At 38.4% G+C, this 26,204-nt stretch overlaps 1 protein-coding gene across 4 annotated transcripts in view; it reads left to right on the forward strand.

Annotated features, from left to right (window-relative positions):
• ZDHHC20 (zinc finger DHHC-type palmitoyltransferase 20) overlaps nt 1-26,204 on the forward strand; it is a 49,131-nt gene that overhangs the window by 14,474 nt on the left and 8,453 nt on the right. For 3 of the 4 annotated variants that reach the window (XM_036404129.2, XM_036404130.2, XM_036404132.2), the window contains exons 2-11: nt 3,317-3,343; nt 8,200-8,294; nt 12,314-12,434; nt 13,779-13,848; nt 14,946-14,978; nt 15,758-15,878; nt 21,057-21,092; nt 22,170-22,302; nt 23,885-24,011; nt 25,253-25,342. In XM_036404129.2, the coding sequence (XP_036260022.1) occupies nt 3,317-3,343; nt 8,200-8,294; nt 12,314-12,434; nt 13,779-13,848; nt 14,946-14,978; nt 15,758-15,878; nt 21,057-21,092; nt 22,170-22,302; nt 23,885-24,011; nt 25,253-25,342 (853 nt within the window). The remainder of the gene's footprint in view (nt 1-3,316; nt 3,344-8,199; nt 8,295-12,313; nt 12,435-13,778; nt 13,849-14,945; nt 14,979-15,757; nt 15,879-21,056; nt 21,093-22,169; nt 22,303-23,884; nt 24,012-25,252; nt 25,343-26,204) is intronic. The other variant, XM_036404131.2, reaches the window with a different exon arrangement.

Consider the following 26,204-nt stretch of genomic DNA (forward strand, 5'->3'; position numbering starts at 1 on the left):
AGCGTGTTGCACCTGTATGTTTCTGGGCAAGCTGCAGCAGCAGGAAGTTCAGTGTAGGCCTGCCTACCTCTCTTTACACGTAGGTTTGCTGCACTCCTTCCTTAGACTGATTTTGGAAACCCTGAGGTAGCCAGTATAAAGCTCTGCGCTGCAGTCAGGCAGACAGTTCACTTTGTTCAACTCCCCTGGTGCTGTAGCACTGAGAGGTTGAATCCTTTGAAATTCTGGGGCCATAGTGAAAACTCCATGTGCCTGAGCATGCAAGTGCCTGCTTCTGAGCTCTTTGCATTGAAGTAAACTGCAGCTTTCACTGTCTGGTCATGTTTTATCCTTCCCTGGCAATATCTTTCTAGAACTTCATAAGTCTTCTCACTAAACCAGGAACTTAATACTAAGAAGCAAATCCGAAGAATATTTTTCCTTTTATAGCTGAGCAATAGATTGATATGGCAATATATTTTAAAATCCTCAAAAGAGCAGCTGTTTTACACCACTTATGTTTGTGAATCATGGGCAGTTTGTGTTGATTGCAGTGCTTAAGGCACTAACTTCTGCTGATGCATCTATCTAGTGTATACTGCTGTTGCATCATGATTTGAACATATCAATCATAAGCAATGTTTATTTTGTTTAAAAAAAAAATCAGTAAGTGAAAAGGCAGTGCTGCCTTGGGATTTTTCCCCCATCCCATGTCCCAAAAAAGAAACCATATTTCAAAAATGTTTGAAATGAAAATGGCACTAATTTAGCAGAAGCTGGCAGCCATCTAAACATCATGAGCAGTAGAGGAGAAAAGTGATAGGAAGCAAACTTGTAACTACAGGCCAGGGATGGAGCCCACAATGGCAATGTCATGTTCTGTGAGGTGTTTTCCCCTGATGTACAGTTCAAAAGCAAGAATTGATTTCTCAATGGTACAAAGCTTCTTGTTAGATGGCTGGCCTAGCAAACACTTAAAAGTCTTTTTTACATAAAGATTGACTATTAACTTATGTGAAGAAAGGCTTTGCTTTGTAGTATAAGGGTCCTGTAAAACTGTTGATGTGCCATCTGCTGAGTGGATTTGGACTAGTAGGGTTGCTGTTCATTTAATCTACGTGACAATGGGCATTAGAACTGCGAAAAGGACAGAAACAGTAACATTAACTTGCATGAGCCTCTGAGACAGAAGAGAACAGGACATCTTTTATTTCATCTGAGGATGTTAAGACAGGATGAAAATCACAAGCATTTCCATGTTGGCTTTTACCTCAAACTGCAGGAGTTTCTCAAATGAAAATTGTTCTACACAGTCTAATAACTGCATTCTAACCTAAGGGACCTATTTGTGAAAGAGAAATTATCTCCCTGGTGCTGCGAAGCTTAATTAATTTTTTGAAGGTTATTTAGGGATCTTTTTGATGAAGTCCCACTTGTGATAAAATACTATCTTTTCTTTTCCTTGTTTTTGCATGCAAAACCTGTTCATTATTTTGAGTCTTCAAACATCAGATTTGGCTCACAGCTTTGTTTTGTGCTGAGAGCAGAAATTAGGCTACAAATTAAGGAATACTTTAATGACAATTATATCCAGATATCCTGAAGTTTTATAGATAACTATGTTCTCCCACCCCCAACAGAGAATAATTAAGAACTTTTTATGTTTCTTGTCCAAGGAATTACATGTTTATGAATGAATGTGTGCAAAGGTGTTTACTTAAGATATGAGGAGCCAAAGATAAAGCTAAATCTAAAGTACTTTTAGTATTTAAGTTAAACATACTTTGCAAGCTTATTTTACCTCTGACTTTTAAAATAATTTTTATCTTCTCCTTGCATTGTTGAAAACATTTTAACTGGAGAAATAACACATTGGTAAAATTTTAAGCAAAAACACTCACAGGATTTGCTTTAAAAATAATTTGACTTCTGAAGCATGCAATGGAGTTTCAGGCAGAAACATGGGAGCAGGCTGTGCAAGTATGCATAACTAATGTGAAATTAAGCTGTTCTTTCGGATTGACCACCTTGAGTTTGAAGGCAACATTTTTCTATCCCAAATGGTAATTTCTTCCTCCTTTAGGTGGAAGGAATTGAAACCTTTTCCATTCATTTTGCAGAGGCTTCTGTGTACAGACAGAGGGTGGATATTTAATGGATAGGGATGGGAGCAAGAATGAAGGAAAAACCTCTAAAACATGTCTGAACAAAAAGGGGCCATCTATACACTCAGGTATCATGTCATTATGCCTCTTGCTGCCCATGAAAAGAGGCACAGGTGCATAATGCAGTTATAGACCCGTTCCCTGTAGGTATCTACAGGTAAGTGACAAATGCCACCTCTGTAACAAAGCTTCCCTTCAGAAGGAAGTCTGCAATGCACACTCAAGCCCTGCAGATGTAACACAGGCAGCAAGAATGCATCTGGAAAAAGCTCTTTTGAATTGTTGCAAGGTTAATGACAGTAGAAGTGTCAAAGTTGGGAGAGGGGAAGAAATATGTAGTGAGCTAAACTGCAGGAGGCACAGTGTGCCCTGTTAAGATTTTGGTCGTGCTGGTGACCAGAAGCTTTAAGATGGAGTCAGGAAGGATCCTTTCCTCAGTGAGTTTTAGTAATTCAGTGTCCAAGGAAGAGATCCAGCAAGGGAAGTGATATGAACACAGCAACCAACAAGTCCAGCAGCTCTCTGTTCAGCATCATCCCTGAACTGATTAACTGAGCGTGAGGGTTTTGGAGAAACCTGAGGGCAGGAAGATGTACTAGTCAGGCAGTGTACAAGGTAGATTTGAACAATGGAACTTGCTGTTGGCATAAAAGGAGATGAGGAGGTGGAGAGATTTTAACTATGTATGAAGAATTCAGGTCAGGGGGGGGAAAAGGCAAAAAATAGTACGTGACAGGAAGAGAGAAGTGGGGGGGGAGGAAAACTTAAGGAAGAAGGTTGAGTGTAACAGTTTCACAGGAAAAGTAAGAACTTTTAATTTCGTTTTCTGCTTTCCAGTGGTACACCTGTTGGCCTAGCTGTTGACTCAGAAAAATTAGTTAGGTGCATATAGGAAGGGGAATATGCATAAATTATGTCTAATTATTGTCTGTGGAGTGTGCTCGCTTCATTAGCCCAGGGAACTGCATCCCTTCAGCTCTTCCAGTAACTCACCAAGGATCAAGGCTGGCAGGAGGAATATTGACTCCTTTTTTACCCTGGTGCTGGGTGGGGAAACTCTCCTAACACCTAAAGTATTCTTTGGAACAAGTCAACAAACTCGTATATCTCACTTTTAGCCAATTATTTAATTATTTACAAATTTACCTAACTTTTTTTTTTTTCTCTTCCAGTTACCATTTCTTCAACTGCCGAAAAAGGTAATTTTTTAAAGTTTTTATGAAGATGTGAATAGCTGCTTTGCATGCAAATCCTAAGGGACATAGAGTTTAAATGTACTCCTTTATGTGTGATCTCTGCGTAGTGAGTAGATTAGTGCTAAGAAACAAGGTAAATATTGTACAGTTGAGTCTGTTTTGTTTCTAATACCACAAACTTGGGATGATGACAAGATCTGTGACTAATGCAAGTAATGCAACTATGATTTAAGTTTGCATTTATTTTTAAATGGGTACCTACTAAGAACAGAAAAAGGAGAAGAGAGAAGGAACTGCAGCACATACACAATTCCATTTTCTGTTTAGGCCTGTGACCTGGAAGACTTCTGGAAGAGAGTGAATTGTTATTGTACTGCTTAATATTTTCCAAACAGCTTACCAAATTCCTCAGAACTCCATTCTTAAGGAGTAGTTAGAATTGTGCAAAAGACAACCATTACAAAAGTAGCTACACATTATAATTTTAAATATCCAGGTCAAGTGCTTGAGGCCTTGTTTTGAGAGATTTTAATCTTCATATTGGCTTTAGCAAGTACATGCCAGAGTGGGTAGTAGTACACAGTGACAGAGATAAAAACTAACAAAAAAATTCTAGTATATTGTTGCTGGGATATTTATTTGGGAGTTCATTGCGGTTTATAGGGGAACATGAGTGGTAGATTAGGCACAGATTTGCACTTTATCCACAGAGAGCTGTTTCAGACTGGTAGAAGCTCTCATCTCTTAAATATTTTGCAAAAGAGCACAAAACTAGAAGCTAATCTATCAGTTTTCTTCCCGGTGAATATCTACCAGAACACTGTAAAAAGAAGGAATCTTGATGGAATTTGTTGGTTTTTAATTTCTAATGGAGAGCTGAAAGAATAGGAAAATCTTCAAAATAAACTGTAAGCCATTCAAGTTGTGAGCTTGTGTTACACTGGATTTTTTCATCCCATTTTACAGCTGGGCTTTACCTTGACTTCACAAAATTCTGCAAGCTGCTGCTGTACTTGCTGTTGACCTGTAGAGGAATAAGTTTTACTTTCTAATTTCTTCCGGAAAGGCAAGATTCATGTATCAGTTAAGGAAGTCTGGCAGAGCAATGTTTGTGTTGCATAGTCAGATCACTATCCCAAATGCAGTGCCTATCTGACTGGATCAGGTTCTTCTAAACCTACCAGAGAAGGAAAATGCAAGATTAATTAATGAGACTGACACTATCACTGGAACCTGTTAGGCTCTTAATAGCTGTCACCTGCATGCTGCTTGCAGCTCCCATTTTGGATCATGTCATAGGCATCCTGTATGCATGAATTTATCAACCATGAAAGTTGATTTGAAAATGACATGTGAAGTCTTCTTTCATTTGAGAAGAAAGGTGGCTTAAGTTTTCTAAAGTTCTTATAAGCCTGCTCATGATAACCAGGAATCACCATCAGAAGAGTTGAAAGAACAAAATACCAGAAGCATTGCTATGTAAATCAATAATGTGCATCTTAGCAAGTGTATTTTGCTCCATGTTTCAGTGTAATAAGTACTGCAGTAAAGTGATTTGAATATAATGGCAACTTTTGATTAAATTAGTGGTGATTCCTTCACCCTGTTAAGGCTCATTTTTGCTTTGTAATTTTATATTCTTGTCTAGTTTTATATCCATTAGGATGGAGGAATAAAGTCAACTGTGAATCTCTGTTAACAATGTAATATACCACTGCTCTATATTATTGCCTCTCTGTAATCTGACTGTCTTGAAAGTAGTATTAAGAATGATTCAGAAAAGAATGTTAAGGGCAAATCTTAGGAGAGCTTAGCATATTTTAGGAGGATTCTGAGAGCATGTCTTAAGACATTTTCTTCTTGAGGCCATAAATTTGGCATAGTATGCATCAGTGCCTTTAAAGAGAACTGACTTCACTAGGTCACAGCATGGCACCGAGAATCCTGGGTTGCCTTAGTCTAGCCGGGACTTCCTTGTGACTCTGAATCTGGATAAACTGGCAGATACTGGGGTTGGGGGTTTTTGTTATATTTTCCATCTAGCTTGTAATGACAAGAAAATGAGCTGACTAGGAATAAACCCAGTTTACATTTGTTCTGGAAACAGATGCAAGATGCTTCAGGGAGTAGTCTGTAGAGGAGCTGCTGATACCCAAAGTGGTGGGTAGATGGACTGCTAAAGTAAAGCTGTTAAAAATGGTATCTTCCCTCCCTCTCATTTCCTGGGGAGCATTGACAGGACAGTTATGTGTAATCGCAGTAGGAAAGGCAGCATGGGAGTAGGAAAAGAAGCAAGAATTTATTTAGAGTGAAGCCACTATGGACTGCCAACTGCAGGGTCTTTCCCTGGGTGGTGCCCATCACTGGCTACTGACTAGTGGCCCTTGGCTTTTAATGATGGTGACAGATTGCAAGAGCTCAGTGACGTGAAGAGCACTTTAATAGCTGCCTCTATCTAATAAATACTGGTAGCACTGGCACAGATCTGTACCCTTGACACAGCCAGCTGTGGTCCCTGTTATTCTGTGGGTTTTAGGGACATTTACAGCCTGTGACAAAGCTTTGAGGTTCTGCTGTTTGACTCATTGTGTGTGCACTAAAAATAATCCTTCAGAAGAATCTGAATTCTAGTGTGATTTTTATAGACAGAGTAGAACTGTTTACTGTGTAAGTTAGTTTTGCTGTGCCTTGCCCTTCCCTATATCTCATTTCCTCTTTCCTTCTATTCAATTTCTCTTGCCCTCTTCTCCACCCAAGTTCTGATCTGTGCCACTGATTTCACTCCAGTTTTATGTACTTTTTTCCTCTCTTCCAAACCATTTGCTCATTCTTTAATTGCTTAACCACATTGTGTTTGAATGTAGAGTATGTTTTTCATAACAGACATCTTCTAATAATGCAGTCCCTACTACAGTAATACACAAGTTCTTTCCTATCAAGCGACTGATTTAGGATGGCTTTAGGAAAGGGTTTTGTTTCTGGCATTTTCAGTGAGCTCCACAGCTGAAGATTTGCCAAGTCTGCCTCTGAGGTTAGAGGAATCAGAGGCAAAGGTAAAAAGTATAATTCTCTAACAAAAGCTCAAATGCAATTTGTTTGTTTTCATTGCAATAAACAGTGAAAATCCTGAAAGATGATAAATTAAAGCCATGTCTTCTGTCACTGTGCACAACCATTTTCTGAGCTGTTGGAGGTTCCCAAAGTTTTGAGCCTTTTTTGCTATCCATTAAGTATATCATACACCTTCTTAAAGGACTCTATCTGTACAGAAAAGTAGGTCAAATTTCCTACTTTACTGCAACTGAAGATAATATAAATATTTAATATGACTTCTCTAAGACTTGCTGTTCTGGCACAACTGATCTGTTTCCTCTTGACAAGTGATAAAAGAAACCATTAGAGGAAACAAGATTGGAAGGAGCTTCCTGGGTCATAAGGTCTGCATTTCTGGTCTTTAAGACAGTGATATCATGCATACTCATTAGAAAATTTATTGAGCTCCCTCCTAAACCCAGCTACATTTTATTGCCACTGTGTGTAATAGGACTTTTCCAGCTTGTATTTCTCAGATGATTTGAAAGATAGTAAGAAAATCTTTAACTCACATCTGGCATGACTGGAGTGCAGTAATCTCCAAACCCCTGTTTGGGGATTTTAACTGTCATTCATGACTAGTGCCTTCTGTAATGGCACAGTACTGTGCTGTTTCTGTTAGAAGTAGAAATTAAATTGAATTACATAGGTCAGTAAGTAATCAATTACTTTCTGATAATCTAGAACAGAATTACAGCATCATCTTTATCCAGAAAGGTTAGTCACTTACATGCCAGAAGTGAGGCTGTGAGGCTGTATTCAGTTCTGGGGTTTGGGGGGGTTTTGTTTGTTTTTTGTTTGGATGTGGTTTTGTTTTGTGGGGGCCTTTTTTTTGGTGGTGAATTTTGGTTGGTTGGTTTTGGGGGGTGGGTTTTGTCGATCTGTTTTCTCCTTCAAAATCTACTTTGGAAAGTTCAGCAAGGTCCTGCACATGAGTCGGGACAATCCCAAGCACAAGTACAGGCTGGGCAGAGACTGGATTGAGAAGCAATCCAGTCTGGGGAGAAAGACATGGAGGTGTTGGTTGATGAGAAGCCCTACATGGCTCAGCAGCATGTGCTCACAGCCCTGAAAGCCAGTGGTGTCCTGGGCTGCATCCAAAGCAGAGTGGGCAGCAGGGCTGGGGAGGGGATTCTGCCCCTCTGCTCTGCTCAGAGCCCACCTGCAGGGCTAGATCCAGCTCTGGGGCACCAGCACAGGGAGGACATGGACCTGTTGGAGTGAGTGCAGAGGAGGCTACAAAGATGATCAGAGGAATGGAGCACCTGTCCAGCTGAAGACAGCCTAAGGGAGCTGGGGCTTATTATCCTGGAGAAGTCTCCAGGGAGACCTAATAGCACCTTCCAGTACCTGTAGGGGGGACTACAGGAATCCTGGGGAGAGACTTGTAGCAGGGACATGGACTGATAGGACAAGGGGAGAATGACTTCGAACTGAAAGGGGGCAGGTATAAATTAGGTATTAGAAAGAAGTTCTTTATTGTGGCAGCAGCAAAGGTTGCCCGGAGAAGTTTTGGATTTTCCATCCCTGGAAGCTTTCAAGGTCACTTTGTAATCTATAATAAAAACATTATTACATTATTTCCTTGAGGAAGAGGAGCTATAACATTTGGGGAGTGAGGGTAGATGTTTATTTAATTTTTTTTAAGTGAACAGTCCTAGAGTGCTAAGTGTAGTTGCTTAGCCCTCCTCAAAGATCAGGGTTGGTTTTTTTTTGTTGTTCTTTTCAGCTATATTCACCAAATTCTGATTTGTATTTTATTGCAGTTGTCTATCTTGTAGTTTTTCATCTGTCATTTGTCATGTTTGTATGGTCCTATGGGAAGACAATTTTCACATCTCCTGCAACCCCCTCTAATGAGGTAAGTATAATGTTATGAAAATGTCAATGCCTTTTTTATAAATAGCTGAACTGTTTTCAGTGATGAAATTTGTTTGCAGTACTGCATGATTCACCTTTGCCTTCTCATTGTCTAAAATAGAACAGCATGACAGTGTATCATGAATGAAAATGATCAAGTTAATCTTAAAATACCATATGCTTTGTGTAATGACATTTCCTTATACAAAATGTGTGTTTAAATCATCACAAGTTTGGCAGTCTTGTACAGTGCTATGCTATGAAGTGGCTTTCTTGAAACATGGAATTTTTAAAAATGATAAATGAAGTACAGTGACAACATTTTTATGTTTCCTTTTTAGGCAGTTTTAACTGTTATTTGAATAAGAAAGTGTAGTAATGCAATGTATACTTATGACCTGGAGGACTGAACCCACTTACTAGTCAAGGGTTAAGGTTTAGGAACACTGAGATGTGACTACATAAAGAAGCTTTATATAATAGCGAAAGAATGCATGATGAAGTTTTGCTTTGAAAAAGTACCATATTAACTCCAATAAGCCTGAGATGGATTACCTTGTTTTCCATTTTCTCTAATGTGTGTGTATGTAAGGATTAAATACAGGGACTGAATTTAAAATATTGCACTTCTCTTCCTTGTTTTTACAAAGCTTTTAAACTGTCTAAACTGTTTGAGGTGTTGGTTGCTCTGTGGGGGTTGAATTTTTATTCTGTTTTCAGCAAGACTGACATTTAGTGCTAATGTCAACCTTAAACATTCTTGAGACAAGTTATTCCCATGCTTTGAAGAAAAAGCAAACACTGCTGTGTAGTGCTTAATTATAGCTTAGAGATCTGTATGTTAAAGCTATAGAATATGAAGTGTAAAAAGCCTAACACTATTCTGCTGTTTAGCTAAGCAAAAAGTCTAAATGCAGCTGTTGAAGATGGAGCACAAGCTGTTGGTCTGGAGTACAAGTCCTGTGAGGAGCAGCTGAGAGACCTGGGGGTGTTCAGCCTGGAGAAAATGAGGCTTGGGGGGACCCTACTGCTCTCTGTAACTGTCTGAAAGGAGAGTGTAGCCAGGTGGGGGTCAGCCTCTTCTCCCAGGTAACAAGTGACAGGACAAGAGGAAATGGACTCAAATTGCTCCAGGGGAGGTCTAGATCAGATATTAGGAAAAATTTCTTCACTGAAAGGCTTGTTGTCACAATCACTGGTACAGGCTGCCCAGAAAAGTGGTTGTATCCCCATCCCTGGAGGTTTTAAAACATTTATAGATGTAGCATTTGGGGATGTGGTTTAGTGGTGGACTTGGCAGTGCTGGGTTTATGGCTGGGCTTGATGACCTTAGATGTTTTCCAACCTAAATGCGTCTATGAATTGGTAAACCTAAAAATTCAAAGGGACTTGTCTTCAGGGTAATTAGTTTTGCTTTTTCTGCAGTAGTTTTGCAGGAAAATGGTTGAGTTAAGCAGATTAACTAGTTAGAACGTAGTTGAAACTACATTCTAGTTATTCTAGGTTTTATAAAGCTATATGAAGTAGAGCTGCTCTTAATGCTAATGCCTAGTAACTTTTACTGTCTTCTTGAATTCTTCATTAATAGCAAACTTATCCTGACAATACTTTTCCTGTAGTTACAGTGATGATCTAGCAGGCTTTTTGTATTCAGCAAGTAAAAGGGATGGCTTGGGCATATGGCATGTAATGAATTTTTTGTATATTAACTGTGGAGAGAGATCAGATTTGATAAAATTTTCTTCTGCAGCTAGCTTTAAATGAAAAGGAACAAAAAACCTCTCCCACCAGGACAACAAAAAACCACACTCAAAAAATTTTTAAAAAGCAAAAAACCAACCACATTTAAAACCCAGCACCTGTTTCTGGGCAAATCCCTTCTGTTCATGTACTAGTGAGTAATTTATGCTGTTTATACTTAAAAACAAACTTTTTGTTGATGACTTCAGTATCTGTCCATTGTGTGGGAGTGTAAATGTATATATTTTTAATCATTCAAATTGGCTATTCTTGCAAAACAAATAGCGTCATGTGATCTTACTATTGAACTAAAAAAAAGATTCTGCAGCTGCTGTTGTCTTAGTGTAATCCCTGTGCATTTGTCCTAAGAAAGAACAATCAGCATTATACATGATCCAGAAAGAGGAAGGAAACAAAGGGATTCTTTCTGTTTTCAATAAGAACTGCTGGAACCTCATTGGGAATTCTGTTTGCTGTGTGGTAACAGACAACTTTGGATGCCTTTGAACATATCCTGCTATTGTCCTGAGAGACTGTGGTCTCATAGCCCTATTAAGTTCTGAAATTAGAAAAGAAATGCAGCTTTTTGGAAAACCAAAATCCTATCCAGGATTTTTAGAGTAATACAATGATGTTACATGGACAAATTTAAAAAGCTTTAAATCTTTTTAGTGGGTTCCTTTTCTGTGCACTAATGGTTTGCCTTGAAATGTCATCTGGAGGGGGTATTCATGTTTCCTGCAACCTCTGCTTGATTGCAGGTCGTGGATACCTGGGTTACCTAGCAGTCTCACAAGGGTAGTAGGGATTAAGGTGTATTGCACTACTGTTTGCTGGAATGTTGCTTCACATCTGCCTTAAACTTTTGATGTGAGCGTCTCCAGTTTTCATGCTTGAATAAATATCGATCTGAGTGGTTAAATTTAAATAAATAGGTCAAACTCTTAGTGATGGCTGAAATGTTAAATTTTAAGTTCACCCTTCGCATAGGTTAGTTCTAGTGTCTGGTTATTTAAAAGGGTATTATTTAGACATGTTTCATGTTTCACCCTCAAAGGGTGTGTAGGCGCAGTAACTGGGATGATGCTACATGTGACAGGAGGCTTAACTAGATTCTGTGAGCTGTGAGGCATCTTGCTTGCATTCTGGGTTAGGAAATAGCACAGAGAAATTGCAGCAATGTCTTACTGCTTCCTCCTTGCTGTAAGTGGAGTCTTCATTGTTGCTTGCCAACTGACTGTAATCCAAAAGAGGAAAAAGTACAGGATGAGAGGAGAATCCATGTGAACAAATCATGCACATGTTTTTGGTAGGAAAATACGATCATACTAAACCACACTAAGCCAGTTTTTGTTCCAGCTGCACACATAGCATTTTCCACTCTCTACCATGAATGCTTTGTCTATGTGTGCTCATAAAGAGAGCTCTTGTAGTCCATGCAGGAAGCTCAGAGTTTAGAAGTGCTTTGGAACAGAAAAATACCAAAGAAAATCGTCATTTCAGCCCCCGCTGCACAGAGCCTCGTCAGCTGGTTTTTGTGGGGCTTACTGGGAAATACTGTTTCAGCGGATACCAAACTAAGTGTTTCACAAATGAGTAAAAGCTCTCCAGGATTTTCTGGTAAAGGCTTACATTTCAGTAAGGTTTCAACAGGAATGCTTGTCAGGCTTTACTCAGAATTGTAGGACATTCCCAAACTGTACAGGCTTTGCTTAAGGTGCTTTCAATACAACTTAAGAATTTTGAGACTAGTGTTGACTACTCCTGAGTTAAAAATCCAGTTAAACTCTTCCAGCTTCTGTGTGGGGCTGTGAAGCTCACCACGCCCCCTGTGTGCCTTTTTTTCCCCCCATCTGGTTTGTCCCCCTCTGTATGTTAGAGAGGAAGTGGGGTAAGAGAACTTCAGTGCCTTGTAGCAGCAAAGGACTTGTTGCACCTTCCTCTTGTTCATAGTTTTCTTAAATTATGTTTATAGTGACTTAAAGGAAAACTTGTACCTTAAAACTCACTCTGAGTCTCTGTGTTCCCTTGTGTTGGAGAGAAAATACTATAGATAATGGAGCAGAGATAAAGATTATTTTCTTGAAAATACATCCAGAAATTAAATACATCCAGAAACTTAGGAGTTCTAAAGATCTCCTGTAATTCCTGTAGCATTCTTTTTTTTGTTTACATGATGCTTTTGGGTCAGTGGATGGGAACACCCAAAGGGTCTTTTCCTTGGAAAACAAAGTAATAATTAATCTTCCCCATCCTATCCATTTTCTACATCCCTCTTAGTTCTGCTTGTCAAAACTTGATAAAGAACAATATGAAAAAGAAGAGAGACCAGAAATCCAGCAGGAGATTTTAAGAAGAGCTGCCAAAGACTTGCCTATCTATACGACAACAGCATCGAGAGGTGAGATATAAAGATAGTTCTATGCTCCTCAAGTTGCTGTTAATTCATTTGTTGCCATTGAATCAATAATTTATTAAGCACATATTGCAAATGCCATGATGTTTTGTTATTTGTTTGTCCTGGTGTTTAATCCCCCTGAGAGAAAGAGCAGTCTTTTTTCTGGGGTTCTCAACATAAAGCCACTACTTGAAATTAAAGAAGAAAAATATCTTCTAGCAGGAAGAGAGATGATAGCAGTTCTCTCCAGCTGTGGCAATTAAAAATAAACACAGCAAACAAATATAGCTACGATAGCTTGAAAAAGGGAAAATCAAATGTGTTGCTCAATTTTATAATGACTTTTATCCTCACTTAAATTTTTTCTTTTTCTTTTTGAGCTGTTTTGATTCAGTGTGAGGAGAAACATACTTAAGATCTTAATATGCTTTTGCAACTTAAAACAAATAAGTATTGTTTCATTCCCATCTGCAGTTCAGTAGAAATCTAGTTATGGACTGTTTCTGGATTTGCTTTTAATATATGTAGGCATTTTATTCCAATTTATAGATGAATGAGCTGTGAAAGTGCTGTCTTATGTATATGTATATTCTTCAAAAATCTGTAGCTTTTATACATGCATATATCTTTTTCTCTTTCCTGAAACAAACAACCCTGTAGAGTTTCCAAAAATGTAAACTTCTCAGAATAGCCATTGCCAAAGTTTACTGTGACTTTTCCAAAGAAAGTCTAAGGACACCTGGCTCTTTTAAATACAGGCCTCCATATAAGAGAATCCCAGTCTTAAGTTCCTGGAGTGGTCTGGGAAGCTGTTGCTAGCTCTTATAATTTCTATTTAGCTGTAGGTGTTGCCTTTCCTCCTGCTTTCCAACTGTCTGTGCTGGTGTCTTATTTCCATTGAGAAAAACCTGAAGCTCTGTTTAAAAATATCCAGGAAAGATGAGGAAGATCTGACTTACTGAACAGTCTGCTAGATCATTGTTTGGTGAAGTGGATAGTGAAAGCCAGTGCAGAATGTAGTTTCACAATGAGATGCCTTAGTACCCTGTGCAGTGGTGAAAAGGGGATCAGTGCCAGAGGATGAAGGATAGGAAGACTTGGGAGTCAAAGAGTAAATGAAAATGGAATCAGTAGAGTAGTAAGAGGTAGTTTTGAATACTTTAATATGTTACATTCCTTAAAAAATCAAAACTACATATCATATGAGATTAGGTGTGTGACAGTCTGTGAGAACAGGTGTGGAAGGGAAGGGCAGGAAGCTCTTTTAAGATTCAGTTCATGTTGAGGGGGAAAGCTTTCATAAAATGAGGTGAATTCTACTGACCTGACCCTTGCACTTAAATACAGCAATCAGATACTGTGATCGATGCCAGCTGATCAAACCTGACCGCTGCCACCACTGTTCTGCCTGTGACGTGTAAGTGTCTGAATCTGGAATTACAGATTTTCCCTTTCCTGAAATCATCTCTTTAGTGTGTTCATGTCTTCAGTGGATCGGTTCCTTCTGTTGGTGCAATATTATGGTACAGCCCTATTGTCTAAAGTGGCAGAACTTTTTAGGAAACCTGCTTGTAGCCTTGTAAAACAAAGATTATATTAAAAAATAGATTAATTAAAAAGTAAAAAATCATATAGAGTGAAAGTAAAGAAAGGTAGGTCTGAGATACCAGCACCAGCTAAAGCTTATTATTGAACTGTTTCATTGTATCTTGTTTCTGTAGCTTTGAAACAGATGTGTTCTGCTAGAAATGTTTATCTCAAAAATTGGCCTTAGAGTCACATGCCTTTAACATTTCAAAAACATCGTTGCTATCCCCTGTTTTCATTATGAATCATCAGAGGAGTCTGCACAGGCACTGAAGGCTGAGGCTATGCATAAGACTTCAGTAGGCTGAGCTTGAGGAAATCTCGTTAACTGAAGAACCTAATACACATCTTTTGGCTAAAATCAAATTTGTTAGCAAATACAATGAATGTCTATGTGTCTGAAATGTCTAGTAACTGTGTTTACTTTAAAACTGGATTAAAGTGGCATGTGAGCTATTCAAATTGCCCTTTGTGCTGATCTTTTCCTCCATTAACTTAAAAAAAAAAAAGGACAAGCAGAAAAAATAACCCTAAGGTAGACTTAGTTGAAGTGAATGCCAGGCTAACACACCTTATCCACACAACCCTGACAGATCCTTTGGATTTGTTTTCTGTGCAAACACATAAAACTAGTGTGGCTTAATGAACTGGTACATGGTGTTGCTCAGTAATGCTCCCAATGCTAATTTAAGAAGCTCTCTTCATAACTGTTCTGAATTTCAAATGGTTCTTTTAGGTAAAAGAACAGCTGCTGTAGTATAGAGAATTTGTATGATTGAGAAGGGCTTGAAAAAGATACAGTAGGGCAAAATACTTGAAAAAATCAATCAATAAAAAACAACACCCAAAACTGTAGAAGCTAAAGTTATGTGTCTTGGAAAGAAAATGTATTTTTTGTCTTAACTTGCTGGAAATTCTCTCTTTCAGATGTGTATTAAAAATGGATCACCACTGTCCATGGTAAGTTTATTTTTTAAAAATCAGTATAAGAATGATGAATTAGACGCTACTTCAAAAATGGACTTCTGGAGTAAACCTTGATTTCCACAGAAGTTCTTTAATATATGGGAATAAATGTGTGATGCAGTTTTAAAGTTGTAAGCACAGTAGTCCAAATCATGCAGTTTCTCCTCATATTGAGAAACCTTGACATTAACGAGACCTGTGAGAAAATCCATTTCTTTCTTTTGTTTACTCTGTTGGTGTTAGCAGGAGAGGAGATACCACTGCAATGCGAGAGTAATTTCTGGATTTTAGGTGATATGTATGACTCACTCAGACTCTTCTGCAGTTTCTGTTCACTGGTAGTCAGTAAAAATATTATCTGCTACCACTGTGAAAAACATTAGTACCACCGGTTGACTTAGAGGTGGTTTTGTAAGCAAGCAGCATGCACTGAAGTTGATGGTGAGGTTCCTGTTACTTTCTGTGGTGCCTGCAGTTAGTTTGTAGTGGGAATTGCTTCCTGTACGGACTGTCTGTATTGTAATGCTTTGCCAGCTCATGTCCTGTCCTACAGAATCATGGGGGGTAAAATTCATGGGAGAGGCCCAGATCATTCAGCCTGAGAAATTTCCTTCAAAATAGTGGCTTAAATTGCTTCTGAAACACTGGTGCCAGAGTGTTTTGGACATACCACTGACATCATACACATTTTGCTCTGCAATGTATTGTGGGTTTTTTGTTTGTTTTATTTTTTGTATACCTTAGTAACCTTTTTCTCTTTCCCCTCCTTCTAGGGTGAATAATTGTGTGGGATTTTCTAACTACAAATTCTTCCTCCTGTTTTTAATGTATTCCTTACTGTACTGTTTGTTTGTTGCTGCTACAGTCTTGCAGTACTTCATAAAGTTTTGGACAGTAAGTTCTAAGGCTTTTTTTGGTTGTTGTTCATTTGTTTAATACTGCATGTGTTATTGAAGGCTGCATCAGCATGTTGTCACTCACCATTTACTCTGTTCTGTGGTTCACTGTCATTAATGACATCAATCAAAGTGACTGAAGCAGGAGAACCTTATGAATTTTGATGAAGTAAATATATTACACTGCCTGGGATGAGTAAGGGGGGGGAAGGACTTTTGATGAGGACACTGTGCAATTTCTCTGCTCCATCAAAATTGAGTGGCACAGCTCAGGTTTTTATGAGACTATGAGATACAGATGTGTCGTATAAAGAAGGATACAGATAAAGATAGGCTAAAGAAGGAACAGAGCCTATCAAACAATTACTATATGTATAATTATATATGTGTGTGTATATAATAAATACCAACAAATGTGAAATATGAATAACAATTTTGTATCTTCCCAGACTTATCTATGGATAATCTGCTGCCAGATAAGGCAGATTAATTTGTTGGGAACTGTCTGAGCTCTGTTTTGGAGTCCCTACATAGGCATGTTTGAACTTCATATTAGTGGCTTTTATGATCTGGTATGAGTAGAATGCTAAGATATGTACAGTATGAATGCTATACATGTTCTTTGCAACTGTTATGGGTTGTCAAATGGTTAATACACATACATCCATCTTAGTATGTTTAATAACATTTATGTGAAGGCAACCATCCTTGTATGTCAGTGTTATATTGCACCTATCAGTTTTGTTCCAGTCACATCCAGGCTGAACACAGTGCCTTCTGTAGTTGTTCCCTTTCATCTAGAAAAACTTGTAGTGTGCCTTCCTATCTCTAGGCTGAAGTGTTAGTGGCAGAATTCCCTTAATCCATTTCCATTAATGAGCATGCAAAAAGTTACCGCAAGTGGAAGGGTCTCAATCACATCTTTGGGTAAATAATACCATATATTTCTTAAATGCTGGCTGCTGTCAGAGTAACTGGGAAAAGTAGTAATTATTTGCAGTGGTAGATATTGGTATTTGCTTTATTGGAGCAAAAGGTTGCTGCCATGTCAGGGTAAGAGAAGCTTGATCGTGTATTCAAAATAGCTGTACTGAGACAGTTGGCATTAGTTAAGATAAACTGTGCAAAGAAGTTTGTGTTATCTAAACTTGTGGGTCTGATCTGCCAAAGTACTGTATTCCTTTAACCTGTGAGTTCTGTATAGCAGCCTGTCACAGGAGAGCAAGGAGCCATGTGGGAATTGAGCTGTCAGTACTGTGAGATGAAAGCCATAAATGTGTTTATCAGTCATAGCTGAGTCTTAAAAGATATTTCAAATTAAATGGTCTGATTCTGCTGTTCAGTCTTGCTTGGCTGTAAAATAGTTAAATTTTCAATCTGTGAATGTGCCATTTCCAAACATCTGCCTGGCTGCTTTCCAGTGCTTTGTATACAATTTCTAAGGAAACTGTAGATGCGCTCTTACATATTTACCAGTCAGTGCTAAAGCAAAAAAAAAGAAAAAAGAATTTGCTTTGCTACATTACTTTATAGACAAAAAAGGCCACAGGACAACTGCCCACATTGAACAAACATTTAATACCAACATTTGCAGCAGGACTCTTCCAAAGCTCATCAGACACAATGTTGAAGTGGACTCTCAAGCAAAGGAAGTAAACTTAAGAGGGATTATTTTTTTTATTATTGATTCAGTTGTTAAAAATGCTTCCTGCAAGAATGGACTACTTCTGAAATGTGACAATAGACAATGTAATTGTGTACTTGCTTTCAATTCCGGATACTTTCAAGACTGAATCTGGCAATGCCCTGATCTTATCAGCAGAATAGGTCTCTGACTCACTTTACTCATATTAAGTCACCCCCTTCACTAAGCTAAGACACTTCTGAGTTTATAACTGACTTAATAAAGTACATTTCCAGAAAGAGGTGGCAGCTCCATAATCATGTAAGCTTGCAAATTTTTGTATGTCTCTTGTATATAAGCTTTTAGGCAAGTGCTCTCTTGGAAGGTTCTCTGTACATCTGTATGCAAACCAAAGCAGAATGCTGCTGACATGTGCTGTCTGTAGATTGCTTCAGTATATTGCTAATCCTCAGCTTTGTCTGCTACAGCATCAGACAGATTGCTGTTTGGACATTTTCTGTCAAGGCTGTCTAGATGCACAGAACCACTGAATATTTAGAATTGGAAGGGACCCTCAAGGATCATCGAATCCAACTCTTCAGTAAACGGCCCATATGGGGATTAAAAACCCACAAGCTTGGTGTTATTAGCACCATGGTCTAAAACTGAGCAAATCAAGGTTGTTTTTTCCTCCCAGAGCTTGACTACAGGAAATGTTACAGTATACCTTCAGAAGGTAGTGCTTATTTTTTGCTTCCTCACAGATGTTTTTCAGAGACTGTGCAACAAATTGCTGGATACATCCAGTGTTGGAAAGAAGTACGGACTGCTTCTTGAGGAATGTAGCCTGGGGGAAGAACTTGTTATGAGGTTGTGGAGAGGTGTATGTGCTAAGTAGACAAATGTAGCAATCCATTGTTTTGCACTGTTGATAATACTTGCATAGAGACATGATGCTCCTACGCAGATACTTGGAAACATTGTGAGACATGCACACCTACCAAATTCTTCTTTTGAAGAAAACCTTTGTATTTCTCCCTTACACGTGGAAGACTTTTACACAGCACATTTCATACTCTATGCAGAAGTGCTGAAGAACGGTCTTGATTTTTGTGCATACAATACTGGAACAGCTACACTGGCTGGAAATGTTTACCACAGGCTTGCACCCTGATGCTGATGTTAAAATCTGTTTTGTAGATAAGGGAATGTTACTGATTTCTTTATTTATACTCATAACTGCTTTTTCTATATTCATGACATTTTTATTTCTACATCAGAGGTTGTTAAAGATAAAATGCCAGTTTAACCAAATGTCTTTGACACAAACACCAGCACTGGCTGGATGCCCAATGCTTGATGCCTTGTTTACACAGTGCATGGTGATGCTTCCCAGCTTATATTTGTGTCTACTCCTATTCTTGCTGCACTGCCACCTCCTTGAAACCATTATGTTTTCAGTGTCTTTCACTGTCCTCCAGATTAATTTTCAGTCCTGAGTATAGCTAAATAAAGGATGTAATACATGCCCTGGGTGGATAACATGTGCTTCTGCAAAACTTTGGTTGTATTAATAATAAGGGGGTTAAAAAAAGGAGTGGTTCCACATCATTAGTTAGAACTCATTCCTCCTGCCTGTACTAAGGATGTAGACCAGATCTGAGTTTTTTTTCCAAGATTAGGCTAGACCTGTCTACTGAAAAATGAGGAACAAATCAAGCTCAGACAGCACTTTTGTTTGAGGGATTTTATGACCTGATACCAATCAAATGACTTGGTGAAAGAGTTTATAGGGGACTCTTGAATAGTGACTGGCTTCAGCCTATTGTGTGCTAAGTAGTCCAGACTGTGTTGTGCAAATTGCTTCCTTTTGTAAACTCTGCAGCTCTCTCACCTGCAAGTCTCTGCTTCTGTGCTGCTGCTGAGGATAACGATCTTAAATAACCAGTGTCTGAAGTTTCACTCTCTTTTCACATGCGGGGGGGCACGTGGACTGCTGCTAGAACACCACTGTGAATAAGCTTGTTATACACACTCAAAGTCTGCATGCTTCTCTCCAGTAAAGAATTGGCCTTCTTTGAAAGATGCTTCAGTTCTGCAACTGTCATTCAGGAAGTTACAACCAGTGGCTGAGGCTGGGTAGTCAGAAGAGGTAAATGCTCCTTGGGGATCAGGCAGATTATTCATGCATAATTCAAAAAATCCTCCAGGTTTTAGAGCTGCTGGTTTAGGAAGATGCAAGTGAAATAAACTTAGATTTTCTGACCCACAGAACACACAAAGACTAAGCTGCTGCTGCTCTTTTAGCATCAGAATAAGCTCCTGAGAATTCTTTGTAGAGAATTATTTTGTTTAAATATGTAATTTCAAAAAAGCCATAGGAATTCAAGTTACAAAAATCAGTTGGGCAGCTGGGGAACACTGCCTTGTGCTCTGAGGTAGAAAGAGTTACTGTTGCTTCAACATGAAGCTTAGGAATAAGCAGCAAGTGGAGTATTTTGCAAGGCTGGAATTCAGTGGATCGCAAAACACAACATATCCCTACTGCAGGTGGAAGAGGGACTGTTGCACAAATTGTCAGTAAATAAGTAACAAAATGGCCAGTAAAAAGGAAGCTGAACTTAAATGGCAGTTTAGAGAGCTGCTCTCTTCTGTCATTTGCTTACTATAGAATTATCTGATGGCAGCCAGCACTTTTGAAAATGCTGTGTATATCTGCCTGACTGTAATGTAGATGCTTGGGCTCTCCCTAAACTTTTTGCACATATTAATGGAATTTAAAAGCCATACATCTTGCCTACAACAGATTAGTTAAGTGTTGGCATCTTAGCCAAGATACCACTCTTAAGGTATAAAGTTTGGAATTTAAAAGCTAATTTGAACCCAGCTTTTCTGTTTCTTCCTTTGTTTTCTCAAGCACTGGTTCAATTTCAGGTGTTATACTAAAGATACATCCTATAAACTTCTCTGTATTGAAGAAAATTAAGAAGAAGAAAAACTATACTGATTTGTTATCTGATCTCTTTTAAATGAAGAAAATCGTGCAAAGAATGGCAATTTATTTTTTATGGTTTTGGCTGAAACTACGTCTAATGGTAATGGAAAGTCAGAAAGATTTTTAATTAATAAACCATTACTTGATACCTCAGGAGTATTCTGAGCTTTTCAGACCTTTGTGAATGGTTTCATCATACAGAATATTCACATAACTCTTATTTGTGATGGAAACAACTAGCAAAGAAGGAAGTTGGTCTAGTCATGCTGACCAAGCTGAGCAACCACTTGAAAGTGATCCAGTCACAATCTGAATTCCAGTACATCTATGCTTCAGTAGAAGATTTCATGCCTTGGAAGTTAGTAGTGGGCTCTTGCATACTTCTTCATTTTCTTGGAGAACAGGGGCTAAAGCTGCTGATGTGCTTTGGAAATTGGCACATCCAAGAGCACATTTACACACCAACCATTTTGTTCTTAACAAAGCCTGTGCTGTTTTCAAACACCCTGTCTTAACATAATACTAGTGTTTAATAAATTGTCTTTCTTTGCGCAAAGCTTTGCCGCAGGAAAGCTGCAGAGAATTGTCCGAAGGTAAAATACAATATTGCTGTCAATGTTTAAATGTGGTTCCTACTACAATTTTTCTAGTCCAGTCATTCATGGCAGGTATTCACATCATCACAGAAGGAAGGAGACTAGTAATCTGTTGTCTATAAATATATAAGCTATGTACAGGAAAATGGATATACCTATGTGCACTTGATCTTAATTGAAATGTGTTTTAGCTTAAAAAAGAAAGTCAGCCGTAGATAAATGGGTGTACTGAATGCACTAATGGAAAAAAGTAATGGCAGTAATGCTAAGTAAGTAGCTGAGTAAAAATAGCCTCTCTGCTTTCATAATGTTGTTAAAGGTCAACTGCTTGAAAGTGCTGTGATTTTGAGGATATAGAGCTGGAATAGTATTATTACAAATCCCATTGGCCTTTTGAAAGTCTGAAAATAGTTTGGGGTGGAATTGACAATCTGATATGTTTGGGAATTGCTGTCTTTATGGTGGTTATACTGAAATTGTTGTTTTCCACATAGATTTCTGGTGAATCACTTCTACCTGGTCAGACGTGGCAAATTTGTTTTGCTAGGTACATGCTTGTTGTTGCTTAAACATTAGAGGTGATCAAAAATTGAACATCTATCCCATGTCTTGTTTAGGACTTGTTCATGACAGCCATTTACCTTTTATGTTCATTATACCAGCTGAGAATTAGGTACAGTATTACTACCTTGTGGCAGGAATTGCACTTTTTTCCCCTTCAGAGGAAGTGGCTTTGGACATATTTTCCCCATGTCTCTTTGTCTGTGGCTGCACAGTTAAGATTTTCTGGTATAGAAAATGTTTTGCCTTGCCCCCTACTATGCATTTGAAAAGCACAGATGAACAAGTGCACTCACAGTACTAAACTGGGGGAAGGGGTACCCATGAGATTTAAATGCTGTCCTTTTCCAGTTTAACATGACATGAAAGGAAAAGCTGCTGCTTTTCTTTCTTGGTGAAAACTGAGGTGAAAGACCTATAGCAGTCTGGGTGTGGCAGGAAATGTTCAGCAACAATAGTGCCTTAGTTTCTGGAAGTGTTAACATATTAATCTCTTTCTCTCTTTCTCCCCAGAATGAATTGCCAGATACCCATGCAAAGTTCCACGTACTATTCCTTTTCTTTGTGGCAGCCATGTTCTTCATCAGTATACTGTCACTCTTCAGCTACCACTGCTGGCTAGTTGGCAAAAACAGATCAACTATAGGTCAGTCCATTGGGATATGAAACTTTTCCTGTTCCAGAAAAATGACAATTCAATGAGAATATGAGGCCTACATAATATGTCATCACATATATCAATATTGATTTTTTCAATATTGTGCAATAAAAAGCATATTTGGTGGAAGTAATTAAAGGTGAAACAAAAGGGAAGGTGAAGCCTGTGGGGGGTCCTCTGCTGGAGCCAAGCATTCAGATTCATGATGACTGTTCATTTCTTTTGTTTGTATTTTTGAGACCTCTGTGGCACCATGCATTTTTGTTGTGATTTTAAAGTGTGATGTAACCCAATTGCTACTCATCACTCTGTTGCTCTAATACTTAGAGTAGCTGGGTATCCCCTACCAAGTCAGAGGCTCTACTGTACATGAACATGTACTACATTTTGAACTAGATGCAAACAAGTATTCTTAAATCCTGTCAAAAAAACCTAACATTATTATTAGGAAGTGGCTTGTAAGAGTGTGATAAAAATGAGAACACTGATGCACATTTCCTAGATAATAAGAGATTCCCATATTTTTATGCCTAAACATTTTAAATGGCATTGATCAGCATAAACAAGCTATGTGCATTTAATTAAAGTATTTGAAGTTCTTGCTAGGAAACACTTGAGAGTGGTTTTTGCAGTGTGTGGGGGGACAGAGACTGATGAGTATTTCTACAACTGAGTAAGTCAAAATCTTATATTTTTCACTGGAATTTAAATTTCTAACCTCAAAAATAAGTGGGTTGATTAAAAGTAAAATAATTTTTGGCTAGAATTTTTTTGCTAGATTTTTTTGATTGGTTGATAGGAGAGTTATTTGAATTATTTTTCTTTGACATATCTACAGGTAAGGAATATTCAGTTTCTTTTTAGCTTTGAAGAAAACTTCAACATATTCTTTACCCAAAAGTCAGTGGTCATAATTGGCCACACAGTTCTTTATCTGCTTTCTGGATCATGATCTTAAAAGACAAGATATTGGTATGGAGGGGGAACAATGATTCCTCTCAGTTCTTGGCCAAGGGCGTAACTGGACTGAGTACAAAAATGGTGGTGGCTTGCTATAGTTCATGGTGTGTCTGTTTCTAATATAATAGATTTCATCTTCCTCTGATAGCACGGGATGCTCTTAATTCAGCTTCCTAATTTGGCAGATGTGGAAAAACCTCTTTTGTATGGGCTTAGGTCCAGCGGTGCTTATGGTAAATTACTCTTAAAAGAGAAAGTTGTCTGCTCAAAGAAAGCTGAAGAGAGAGCAAGTCACCAAGGAATAAGGGATGTATGTGGATATCTTTGGCATGCTGATGGTACTTAGCTTTATCTCAGACTTTGTTAAATGTAAAGAGAGAAAGTTGACAAGGTGACTGTCCTCCTTACCTGATTTTCTCATTTTTCACTAACTCTGTGGGTTTTTTTTCCTCTGATTACTTGAGATTTTTTAAATTTCCCTCCCCTCATAACATATACATCAAGATCACCTCGCCTTGCCCAAAACTGGCTCCTTAGCAGTGAAGTTTTGGTTTCTTCACACTCCCTGACTCCTTAGTGGTTTAAAGAATTGCATGTTTTTATTTTACAGAAACATTCCGTGCACCCACATTTCGAAATGGTCCTGATAAAAATGGCTTTTCTCTTGGATGCAGCAAAAATCTAAGGGAGGTTTTTGGAGATGAAAAGAAGTATTGGTTGCTTCCTATCTTTACCAGGTATTCAGTCTGAACAGTAATGAATTAGGGAATTAATTGATTCCATTACTTCCACCTTGCTTCCTTTTCTACTAAAAAATAAAGCACAGCTGAAAAGCCAACTTGTATATACAGTACAATAAATATTGGTGCAGGGAAAATGTGCATGAGAAAACGATCAAACTCCACACAGAGTTTTCATTCTAAGATGGAGCTTGTTGACAAGAGCCTTTTAAATGCAGAAGTTTGAAAAGCTTTGAGAAGCATATTGCAAAAATTGTACACCTTTTGGTGATAGTCTCAGTGATTATAGAGCAGAAATCAGCAACTCAGAGGAGCTCAAACAGCTGCATCCTAACAACATCAGCTTAAAAACACCCTCTCTTGGCCCTGGAAAAGCTTGACAGCTTTCCTTTTGCTGTAGATGACACTTTAGGAATCAAAAGCCATCTAAGAAATTGCATGTAAATAAGAAACAGGAGGGGGAAAATCTGATATAATTAAAAATGCTGGAATTAAAACATCAGCTGAGCCAGCATTAGGGAGTTGCAGACAAGCCTTATGAAGCAAGGCTGATGTGCTGCACACTCCAACCACTACCAGATTTCAGCAGAATAGAGTAGGAACTGTGTTTCAACACTGCTCTTGGGGGTCTGTGTATCAGGTAAAAATGTTGCTGAACCTGTTTGTGAAGCTGAGGTCTTGGTATCAAACTGCAGAGGTTATACCAGCAGCTTAAGTTGACTCAGCTGTCTGCTCAACTACCATGTGATTACAGACGGAAGCTCCATGGTAGATTGCTCGATCTGTTTTGCTACCACATTTTGTCCTGATAAACTTTAAAAGAAGGCTTAGCTAATTTCAAAATTATGAGTGAAGGGGAAAGCATGGCCACCAGAATGTTATTTATTATACAGCTTCTGAGGTTGTAAATACCAGAGAGTCTTGCCATGTGTGCATGCTGGTTATGGGGAAGATTAGGGCTACAGTCTACTGAAATACATCTGTGTTTCTGAAATCCACAGACTTGTGCTTGTGCACAGCAATCCATACTCAGTGATAGAGTGGGAATCAATTGAGCTTGAAGATTTAATTAACTGATCATTTGATTTAGTGGTAGAACTACCTTGCTAAAGTCTGGAGTTCAGCACTGTGCTCAGCTAATTGATTTGACCCTGTAGCCTTTGCCTCTTCCGTGGGTCCTTGTTCAGTTCACTTAAGTCAGCTACCAACAGTGATTTGAGTCTTTGTTTCTCATTTAGTTTGGGAGATGGATGTACTTTCCCAACTCGTTTGGTGATTATGGATCAAGAACAACTTGCAGTCTCAAGCCAAAATGAACCTGCCAAAAGGTAGCTATAGCACTTTAATACTGATTTTGTACTGTTTCATACTTATCTAGAGAAAAAGTTATTTCAAAGTTAGTTTTTTAATTCTTTATGCTTCTTGTCACTTCAGAGTAAGTTTGTAAGTCTTCAGTGAAGGACAGAATAGATTAAGACTGAAAACTTGACTATGTCTTGGTTTGTTGTAACGTAAGGCTCTAAGGAAGAAGTAATACCGAAAGTAAGGGAGCTTACTGGCTCTTAGCAACAATCAAAAAAGTCCTTGGGAAGACTGAATAATTGTCCATGGAAAAAAAATGTTTATTTGCTTGGTTTGGGGTTTTTTTTTCTGAAAGACAAGGTATTATTTGTATTTCGTCTCCTCAAGCATGCTTAAGCAAGTAATGCTGAGACATTTTGCAAGAGAAGTAGATCTCTCATGCTGGGATTTTTAGCTTATTACTTTTTATCCCTCTCAAATTTGCATGTTTTGTATCTTCAATGTATTTTCAAAGCGACAAGAGTCTCTATGTGCAGGTTCTGTTTACATTTGCCACCTTAGAAGTCTTCTGCATAGTTTAATGAATTTGTAAGCTGAAGGTTGTTGCCAACAGCAGTAACCTGAGTTACCAGACATTAGAGGATTCAAAGGCAATACAGAGAAGAAGTTACTTCCAGTGCAACATAACCTGTGGAATTTACACAAGAACAGGACCCTTGTGCAAACAGCAAAGTATCCTTTTACATTCAGAAGATTGTTCAGAAGAAGGCCCTGGCATTTGCATGGGATAAGATAGCATTTGGCTGCTCTTCCAGATGGAACTGCACAGGCTTTCTTTTTAGCTGTGTGGCAGTGTTATTGTCAGGGTGCCATTTCTTGTGTCTCAAT

The sequence above is a fragment of the Molothrus ater genome, chromosome 2 (assembly GCF_012460135.2).
Source record: "Molothrus ater isolate BHLD 08-10-18 breed brown headed cowbird chromosome 2, BPBGC_Mater_1.1, whole genome shotgun sequence".
NCBI lineage: Eukaryota > Metazoa > Chordata > Aves > Passeriformes > Icteridae > Molothrus > Molothrus ater.